This window comes from Oryzias melastigma, unplaced genomic scaffold, assembly GCF_002922805.2.
Source record: "Oryzias melastigma strain HK-1 unplaced genomic scaffold, ASM292280v2 sc00204, whole genome shotgun sequence".
Classification (NCBI taxonomy): Eukaryota; Metazoa; Chordata; class Actinopteri; order Beloniformes; family Adrianichthyidae; genus Oryzias; species Oryzias melastigma.
In genome coordinates, this window is record NW_023416880.1 from 731,357 (window position 1) to 741,791 (window position 10,435).

The 10,435-nt window shown below is 42.5% G+C and overlaps 1 protein-coding gene across 1 annotated transcript in view; it reads left to right on the plus strand.

Annotated features, from left to right (window-relative positions):
- The first annotated feature begins 78 nt into the window (after nucleotides 1-78).
- abcc10 (ATP-binding cassette, sub-family C (CFTR/MRP), member 10) overlaps nucleotides 79-10,435 on the plus strand; it is a 22,073-nt gene continuing 11,716 nt past the window's right edge. Inside the window, exons 1-9 of the mRNA XM_024260683.2 lie at nucleotides 79-362; nucleotides 1,545-1,710; nucleotides 3,350-3,555; nucleotides 3,617-4,952; nucleotides 5,464-5,691; nucleotides 6,550-6,706; nucleotides 7,189-7,337; nucleotides 8,997-9,076; nucleotides 9,148-9,319. Coding sequence (XP_024116451.1) covers nucleotides 3,380-3,555; nucleotides 3,617-4,952; nucleotides 5,464-5,691; nucleotides 6,550-6,706; nucleotides 7,189-7,337; nucleotides 8,997-9,076; nucleotides 9,148-9,319 — 2,298 coding nt within the window. The 5' untranslated portion in view covers nucleotides 79-362; nucleotides 1,545-1,710; nucleotides 3,350-3,379. The remainder of the gene's footprint in view (nucleotides 363-1,544; nucleotides 1,711-3,349; nucleotides 3,556-3,616; nucleotides 4,953-5,463; nucleotides 5,692-6,549; nucleotides 6,707-7,188; nucleotides 7,338-8,996; nucleotides 9,077-9,147; nucleotides 9,320-10,435) is intronic.

A 10,435-nucleotide genomic window follows, 5' to 3' on the forward strand; every position in this document is an offset into this window, starting at 1 on the left:
TGCTTCTTGAAACGGGCCCCTGATCTATTTGAATTATCCCATATATATATATATATGAGAGACAAATACTGTAAATCTGACTTTTTTTTTTTCCAAAAAACACATTTATAATTAATTGATATCCTTTTAGATATTTTTTGTATTGTTTTTAATACTTTTTTTCCATTGCAATGTTTGCAGTTGGAATCACTAACTGTGTAGAGTGGTAACTAACTTGCCGATAAGTTATGTGAGTAATTGGTGGTTACAGTCAATTGTTTGGGTTGATTGTAGTTTTATTTTGAAAAGCTCGTTTTGCATCGTCACCGGTACAGCTGTGACGCGTTTCCGGTCAACAGAATGAAAGCCGGTAAATTTCGAAGGTTGGTTTTCCTTTCAAACACATCTTTGCATATTTTTATTTTCATTTTTACTTCAAGATAATTAACATTAATATTTTATTTAAAATAAAAGAAGCATTATCTTTGATTGTTGCCTTAGATTAACCGAGGAAACAGTTTGACATTTTCTAGCTAACAAGTTAGCTAACTTGATTTGTTTACATGAGGATCGAGTCTGTTTACTCACTTCGTTTCCGACATGTTTGTTTTGCTCATTTTTGGGGGATAATTTAAACCACAAATTCTAGCGTGAAAATAATTAAAAATCTTGATAGAAATGTGGACACGAATATGGATAAAACAGGTTTAAATCTGAAATAAGAGACACAGTAAGCAGGTAAAAATGGCTGCGATTTTGTTCAAAATAAACTATTTTGCTTTATCATTTTTTAATTAATTATAAATACTTGAAACGTTGGCAATAAATAGTTAAATTGGATACAAACACAAGGAGAAGAGTGACTATTAATAACTATTTTACAAGCTATAAATGTAGGCCTTTTTGTATATAATTTGGTCGAAATCTTCCCATTTTTTTTCTGAAAACCAAATCCAGTTTTTGTATTGTTACGTTTTGCGTATGAGATACAAAAAGCCAAGGACTTTATTCCAGTTCCACCAGCCAAGCCTGCTGAGGTCCTGTCCTGCACCTTCACTCTCATGTCACTCACCTGTCCTGAGTTTGACTCGTTTTGCTCCAGTCATGTTCAACAGTATTTAAGGGCCTCAGTTTTGCTGCCAGTTTGTTGAATCAGCTTTTCATGTTTACCATTTTCTGTCCCTGTTGACGTTTCTAACCCGGCTCTCCTCTTCTTCTGCCTGGGAGACTAAGTACTGATTAGAGTCCTGTCCTGGTTACACCGTTGAAGTCGCTGCTTTATGCCGTTCATCAGCGGTCAGAGTAATTCCAGCTCCCACTTCCTCAGCCTTTAGGAATCCCCTGCAGACTCGGTGACGTCATCTGCTCTCCAGATTATTCTTCATCCTCTGCCGTGTCAGGAAGCCCCCGCCGTAAACGACTGTCCCGTCTCTCTTGGAACCAGATTAATATTAACTTTTGCTTATAAGACTTTCAGACTCACCTGTGCATCTTGGCAGCAAACCATCATCCTCCAAACTCACAGTAAACTCTGGAACTTTGTCCTGCACGTGTCGATACTTCAGCTCGTCCTCCTGAACCCCAAACCAAACCTCTGGGACCGGCTCAGCATGGAGAACGCTTAAGGAGAAGCTTCACTGCATGAGGAGGAGACCGCCAGCATCAGCAGCGAGGACCTCCCCCAAGAACCAACAACCTTCCTGATGCGGACAGGTGACGGGGAACACACAGGTAAATGTGACATCAGTACAATCTGAATGTAGACGGGTAAGAAGAGAAAGGCACAGGATGCAGATGTGTATAACTAGTGCTGTCATGTAATTCATTTTAATCTCTGATATTTTTAACCTAATAATTGCTGTAAAAAGCCTCATTTTGAGGTATTTCCATTAAAATTTGTGCAGTAAAAGATCAAAGTAGAACTAAAAAAGTGACTTTATGAAGTTTTTTTTATTATAAAGAACTTTCATCTTTACTTTTAAACCACCAAGAGGTTTTTTTTCTATCTCAATTAAGAAAACAAAAAAAATAATACTAATAAATAAATAAAATATGGTTCAGAGTGGTGTAATTTAACAAATCAAAAAACAGGAGGTAACCTATGGAGCTATTTTGAGGCCAATATTACTCCATCAATTACCACTACGTCTGTATTTAACACAATAAGATGGCGCTTTGAACGGGCTAGAACGGTGGTTTGTACGCAAAAAAACTCTGATTTTTACTCTCGTCTTGGGAAAACTTCAGACTATGATAGTACAGATTAAACAACCATTTTCAAACAACCTGTAATTATCACCGTTCTAGGAGTCAGTGAACGCAGCGGAACTGAAGTTTTTATTTATTTATTTAAGGATCCCCATTAGTCTGAACTACGACTACTCTTCCTGATTAAAAGAATACACGTTTTAATGCACAAAATCTAAAAAAATACATTGATCATTATAACCTCATCAAAAATATATACATCATAAAAACCTACAGAATACGTAGATCATTAAAACAAGTACATATACATTTATTAAAACAAAATAAACCTCTACAATAAGAGAAACAATTGAAATGAATTACTCATTTACTACGTTTTGATTGGTCCTTCGTGTTAGCCCCGCCCCAACGAGCCACAACGGCCCAAAAGTTTTGAAACTGAAATTTTCTGATTCGAAAATGAAAAACAGTTGAAACTGAAAAAAAAGTTTTGAAATTTACATTTTGAGTTTTGAAACCTGAAAAACAGAACATTTGAAGCTGAAAAGAATTAAGTTTATTTTAGAATAGCAAAAAGTTTTGGACATTTAACTTTTATTTTGGCCTAACACCAATATTTTTTTCAATTGGTTTTATTTGAGTTTCAAATAATATTGGCCCCAATTTATCTCCATAGAAAACAGGTAAAAACATTGACCACAAACTTCTTATTAATATCATTATTCATATGTTGACATATTTTATTCTACAGTTTTCCACAGCAGTGAGAGAGTAAAACGTTTCTTTTAATCTGTTTGATGGATTTGATCATTTTGAAGATTAAGATGCAGCAGAAGATAATCTGAGGAGGAAACAAACTCTTTAAACTTTGGACTTAGTTTCTTTGAAACAAACTTTTGCTTCATCATCTGGACAAAAGCATGTGGGAAGAGGCGACCTTCCCTTCTGACACGAAGCTTCATTTTCTCGTGACGGTCGCCGTTCTCAGGCGTTCCAGACAGTTAGGCTCTGAAAACAAAGCTGACAGCAGAAAATAAAAACTCTCCAACAGAAAAACAATCCTACAAAAACCTTCTTCTCATAAACTCACTGATTTTCCTTCATGATGACCCTCTGACTCCGTCGTAGGACTGAGTTGTGTTTATTCTTTGGTGGTTTCCAGAGCGTTTTGAGGCTTCGCTCTGACTCAGACATGGCGGACTCGGCGCTGGCGGAGCTGCTGTCGTGTCTCTGCCACTCAGACACGGAGAATCCGTTTCCTGTGTGGCAGAACGGACTCATCAGCGCCTGCTTCAACCAGCTGGTCCTGGGGGCCGTACCTCACGCGGCGATGGCGGTCGTCAGCGCTTACTACCTCGGCACTGCCAGGTAAACCATCGCCTGTGCTTTTATTTTGAAATGCTGTGAGCCTGATGCTCCTCCTCCTCAGATGCGGCGTCCTGCAGAGCTGTCCTCCGTGCGGTTGGACGCTCCGGATGGCGTCGGCGCTGCTGCTGGTTCTGCTCCTGGCTGCAGACGTGCTGCTGGTGTCGCTCCTCCAGCAGGCTCACCTCTACCTGGACGTCCTGGCGGACAGCTGTGGCGTCCTGGCCTGGCTGCTCCACGTGGCGGCGCTGCAGCTCCTCCTGAACACCTCCTACAGGAGAACCCGCGGACCTCCAGCTCTGCTGCTCACGGTTCTGCTGCTGGTGCCTAACCTGGTGCTCACGTTGATGATCTTCTGTCACGATGACGACTTTCTCCGCCTCGCCGAACCTTTTCTCCTCGCCAGATTCGTTCTGGCTTCGACTCGGGCGCTGTTTGTTGTTTTGTACCTGGTTGGGTTTGCGTTTCCGTGCGTCGGCGATGCTGGATACTCGCTGCAGGTGAACGCTGAGGACGGATCGCCGGTGGACGGCAGCCGGCTGAGCACCGGCGAGATGGTGGCGGAGGACGGCAGCGGCTGCGTGTCGCGGCTGTTCTACCTCTGGCTCAACCCTCTGCTGGCACGCGGCCGGCGAGGAGACCTGAACCGGACCGCCGACGTCTACCACCTTCCTCGGAAACTACGGACCCGTGTGGTTTGTGGATACTTCCATCAGTGCTGGGAAGCCTGTCGGGGGGTCCGGGTCGGTGAGCGTCAGAACCAGTGGCCCAAACCGATCGCTGACAACCAGTTCCAGGGCGTCCTGGCGCTGGAGGGCGACGTGGGGTTACTGCGCGTGCTCCACAAAGCCTTTGGGTTGAGATTTTACCTCCTCGGCGTCCTGAAGGTGACGGTGAACGTGTCGACCTTCGCCGGCCCGCTGCTCCTCAGCGCTCTGGTGAACTTTGTGGAGGAGAAGGACGCCCCGCTCAGGACCGGCGTGCTGTGCGTTCTGGGACTTTTCCTCGCCACTACCTTAGGCTCTTTTCTCAGGAACATCTTCGTCTTTGAGGTTTCCAAGGTGGCGCTGTCGGCGCGCGCTGCTCTGGTGTCGGCGGTTTACGGCAAAGCTCTGCGGGTCAGCAGCTGCAGCCTGGCCGGCTGTAGTTTGGGCGAGGTGGTCAACCTGATGAGCACGGACACGGACCGCGTAGTCAACTTCTTCAACAGCTTCCACGAGCTCTGGAGCCTGCCCTTCCGCTTCGCCATCACGCTGTACCTGCTCTACCTGCAGGTGGGCGTGTCCTTCCTCGGAGGACTCTGCGTGGTTCTGGTTCTGGTGCCGCTCAACAAGTACCTGGCCTCCCGCATCCTGCGCAGCAACGAGCTGATGCTGAAGTGCAAAGATAACCGCGTCAAGGTGAGACTTCAACCGACATGTACGACACGAAGACCAAAAAATAGATTCTAGAGCCGGGAATCGATGAAAAGGATTAACTAATTCATCGCAATTCTGAAAAAATGAATCGCGAAAAATCGCCTCTTTTATTTTATTTATTTTTTAGTTACAGTATTTGCCAAAGTTTATTTTTAACCCTTTGGAACATGTGTCAAAGTTAAGGCCTTGGGCCAGATAATTCTATTTTATTGTTATTAATGTTATCTTGAGCTCATTTTTATCTTGTATAATTTTGACAAAATATATTTTTATGGAGCGCAAAATATTGAAAGTTATTTAAAGTTTAAGTTGATTTATTCTGGAATAATATTCCTGCCTTCTTATTATTCATAATTATATTAAAAAGTTACAGTTTTAAAGTTATAAAAATTGGCGTTCTGCTAGTTTTGTGGACTATTTTGGCATCAAAATAAACACTGTTTGGAACATTAGAAACACTGTTTGGATGTTTCCTGTGTTCTTTTTCCCACAGCTGATGACGGAGGTTCTGTTCGGGATTCGCGTCATCAAGTTCTACAACTGGGAGCCTCATTTCACGCAGAAGGTCGCCGCCTGCCGCAGAGAGGAGCTGACCCACCTGAGAACCCTGAAGTACCTGGACGCCGTGTGCGTGTACACGTGGGCCGCTCTGCCGCTGGTCATCTCCATCACCATCTTCCTGACTTACGTGCTGCTGGGGCATCAGCTGACCGCCGCCAAGGTATCGACCACCAGAAGAAACGCTGCAGCTTTTCTTATGTGTGTTTTCTGCTCATGGAGGAATGTGGGCGGGGCTAACAAAAACCTCAGTTGCCAAGGAAATCCAAATATTTACTTTTGCAGATTCTTATAAAAATGATACCGATCTGTGAATCAGGAGCAGACGAAAATTTATCTTTGACAAAACTTGTAGTTTTTACGTACAGACTGCAGCGGACTGGCCAAAGTCGGCTCCATTCTGATTCATCCATCTGTGTACAAACAGATCCATGAACGTCTTTGTTTTCTCATCTGAGCTGGAATCTGGATCAGAACTGTGCAGCTGAGAGCTCTAAAACTGCTCGCCTGTTTTGTTGCATCAGTAATGTGATGTTGGGAGTGGGAGGAGCTGTAAACTAGCAGGATGGAGTGTAAAAAGAGGGATGATGGGAAGTCAGACGAGGCTTCCTTTCACCAAGGGTCCCCTCACAACTCTGAGGTCAATTCCTGATGAACTAATGCCGCTCTCTATCTGAGAAAATCACACTTTGGATTCGGCTAAAAACGACTAAATCCTAATTAAAAGACCTCTGGGAACGATTTCACAATTAAATACAAAGAAAATCCTGGAACATATCAGTATAAAAGTTTTCTCTGGATTTAGAATCCATCAGAATTAGCTGCATTCATCTTAAAGACTCTGATGAAAACAGTGTTTTTGGTTCTTTTAATGTTCATGTTTGAACACTACATTCAGGATTTAGTCAGAATGATCTAGATAACTCAGCAGGATGTTCGGCCCTGAAGAAGACGCTGGCGCTCCGATTGTTGTTCCGGTGTGACTGACCGCGGCGCCGGTACGTGCCCCCCCTCCCTGCAGGTGTTCACCACCATCGCCCTGGTGGGGCTGCTCATCATCCCTCTCAACTCCTTCCCCTGGGTGCTCAACGGCATCCTGGAGGCCAAAGTGTCTCTGGAACGGATCCAGCGCTTCTTCAAACTGACCAATCAGGATCTGCAGGCGCACTACGCCCTGGGTGAGTGGCGGCGCCGGCACTCGCTGGTTTTTCTTGTTTACAGCGTAAACAGATACTCTGACCTGTTTGTTCAGAAATGTTTAGCAAATATAGAGTTTTAATCTTCTGCAGGTTTACATCAACCAATTATTTGATTTGTTTTAGTTTTTTTTAGTCAGAATCTTTTAGATTAAATAAACTTTAGTAAGTTTGGTGTAAGATGACTCTCTCCAAATATGGCAGGTTTATTCTGTTTTCTGTTCTTGTGACTAAGCTGAAGCTTTAGTGTCTCCTGATGCCAGCTGCACAGTTGCCATGGCAACAGCTCTTTCATGGAATTGTTTTAATCTTCCCAAAATGTGTGGATTTTGCTGAATTTGATTGTTTCTCTGTAAATAATGATCATTTAAGTGAGTAAAAAGGAAATAAAATCTTAAATAACTGAGTTGAATTCGAGTTCATCAGTGATCGACTCAGCCGACAGACGCCGCCTCTTCCTCCAGTTTCTCCTGAAGACGCTCAGACGTCGGTTCTGCTGAACCGGGCCAGATTCTCCTGGACCGGACCCGACAGCCCCTCAGAGGGAGGAGCTGAACCCGGAGCTTGCAGAGGAAGTCTGCAGCTGCACAGCCTAAACCTGAACGTGACGAAGGTTCGACTCCGGATCCAAATTAACTGATGAAAAAACATGAACTCTTCATCATGAATGTAGAAGCTCCATAAAAGTTCAGTTTTACGGGAATCAGTAACGACAGTCCACGACATTTATGACGTTTTTATTGAGTTAAAATGAGTCACTAATGAAGTTTTAGAAGAATACTTTTGACATTTCTGTACAGGAAATCCTCTTTTACCAGCGTTTGTTTCAGAGTGACGTCCTGGCGAGGCTCATTATCGATTCATCCGATCATTTTCTGAGGTTGGATTTGTTCCAAAGAGCTCAGAGGCGTTTTAACGTCCGACTCCGGAGTCGTTTGGTCCAGTTTGGTACCAGAACCAGAATCACAAAATACATCATTTAGAAAAATACCTTTTATTGATGTTTTTGTGGCCATTCATATGCAACATATCGTTGTTTTAATACTTATAATGATTGAATTGCATAAAACCATTTAGACTTTTTCCTTTCAAAATAAAACCTATCCCTCTTCTGCAAAAGATTTACTTGAATTATAAATGCAAGAAAATGTTTCCTTTTCTCGTTTCTCTATCAAATATAAACTAAATTGGTGTTGAATCCAAATTTTCATTTAAGATCTTTTCTTTTGAACAGACTCTTTTTTTGCAGCAGAAAATCAAACTATGAGCTTTAAGATCGTTCTAGCGATAAATCACTTTTATAGCATCATTTTGCTCATTTATCTGACATGCTAAAATCTAAACAGAAATGGCAAAACTTTATGAACGTAAATAAATGAACCAAAACTATTATTTATTTAGAATGGAAGCATTTTTCTTCAAAGCCAAAGAGCCTGAATGGATAAAGGATCCTCATGTGTCTCTGGAGCTTCAGGTTTCAGTAAACGTCTCTTCATAATGGAAAGTTTTTATTCACGTCTACATTTGAATGTGAGACAAATGCTGAACGTTCTGCTGCTGGTTTATTAAAACATTTAAATCCAATATCCTGCTATTCTTTAACCCTTCAGAATAAATCCTTGTATTTGATCATTTGTTACCTTTGGGACACAAACAAACTAATTATGAAAATTGGTTATCTTGAGTTTCTTTTCCTATAAGACGCCTCGATCTCTGGGGCTCCGCCTTTCTTGTTGGTGCCGCCCCTTTCATGACATCATCCTAGAGCCGTCCTCAGCAGCTTGTCTGCGTTTCACCTTCAAAACAATCAGAAAAATTGTTCTGTTTTTGTGTGTTTTGTACATAAAAAATAATTTTTTTGCTGATCATCGCAAACTCCACAGAGAGTGTGTGTGTTAGCATGGGGGCGGAGCTAACAGCACAGGCACTTCCTGGAAGGGGCGGTTCCCCACGTTGTGATGTCACAATGTCTTGTTTCTGTGGATTAGGAGGGGCTGGTGCTCAGAGAACAAACACTCCACTTTGGGGTTATTTTTATGAGGAATTAAAATGATAAAACACTTTAAAAAGTGGATTTTACATAATATAGGCCCTTTAATTAAATGTTACTTTACATCCACTGGAGACTTTGTGGTTTAATGTTTTATTTCAAACGTATAACCATTTTGTGATTTTTGATCTATAAATGATTCTATAGACACAACATTTACTCACTGATAAACTCAGTGAAGATGTTTTTGGGTTAACTCGGAGGACTGTCGTCTGGTTTCAGGGCTCTCTGGTTGTTGTGGTGGGACAAGTGGGCTGTGGGAAGAGTTCCCTCCTCTCCGCTCTGACCGGAGAACTGGGCAGGTACGAGTCACTATCAGCCGTTCGTTTCTAGAGTCTGTGACTGACTGCTGGGCTTTGGCGCGTCTCTGCAGGCTGAGCGGCGTGCTGTTCGTGGCAAACAGAGAAGCTGGCTTCGGCCTGGCGGCGCAGGAGCCTTGGATCCAGCACGCCACGGTCCGGGACAACATCCTGTTCGGCAAAGACTACGACGCCGTCTTCTACCAGGCTGTGATCGAGGCCTGCGCGCTCTCAGACGACCTCAGCGTAGGAAATCCTTCATTCTCTAACAGAGACGTGAACATTGTGAAGGTTTACTCCAAATGAGTCACTAAGACCAAACAGTTTCATAACATCACGCTTCATTTGGGGAAACAAACCCCGACAGTAAAATCAGAAGATTATTCAACACTTTCTGCATCTGCTAACATGTTTAAACTCATGATTCAAGAATTAAACCCTCATTTTCCTCCATCGTAGAAACTGTGATGCGTTCATGGTCTTCTGGTCAAAGCAGTTTTTCTCTGAGACTTGTCAGTAAAAATCTCTTTTTCTGGTTAAAATGTGGCCTTTATTCTGCATCCTCACTTATTTTTACAGTTTTCTCGTGACGACATTCACCGTCTCGTTATCTTGAGAATTTTTTGGTCGTTTTTTTTTCATGAAAATGAAGAATATGCTGTCGCGTCCCCCTCTCTTTTTACCCTCTCTGAGACCGTAAATCTCTTCATTTCGTGGTCACTGTTGGCCGTAACAGACGGCGTGCAGCTTACACCAACAACCTTTAACGACCGTAACAGAAATGCTCCCTAAATGTTCCCTCTCCACATCACAGCCTCACTCATTCTTGAAGAGCGATCGTGCTGCTGCTTTTACTTTTATTAGGACTCCCTGTTCTTGTCCTGATTGGGTGGAGACTTTTGTCCATCTCCTCTGTGCCTCCAGATCTCCATAAACCAGATCTTTGTTTTCCTTCTATAATCCTGGACTTAGTTCCCTTTGAAAGTTTGAACTTTCAGAGTTCAAACAAGAGAGAAAAGTGTGGAAATGTTCATGTCCGTCTGACAAAAGTCTATAAAGTTTATAGTGAGGAGTTTTACTGCCTTAAACATTTATAATCCTACTTTATGGATTTTACCTTCAGAAGTTATTTTTACAAAGTAACTCCCCCAATGAAGGAGTGAACACTATCAGGTAAAAAGATAATTCATATATATGTCCAGCTGCAGGAGAAAATGATGAAATCATTTGACTTTTACTTCAGCATCTCTGGATGATACAAACTGAGGAGCTGCAGCTTCCAGAGTGTCTAAGGATTCTGAATATTTATTGGTTGTAGTTTCAAATTCTTAGTATCATTTTTCCAGACTTTTTTTACTTTGA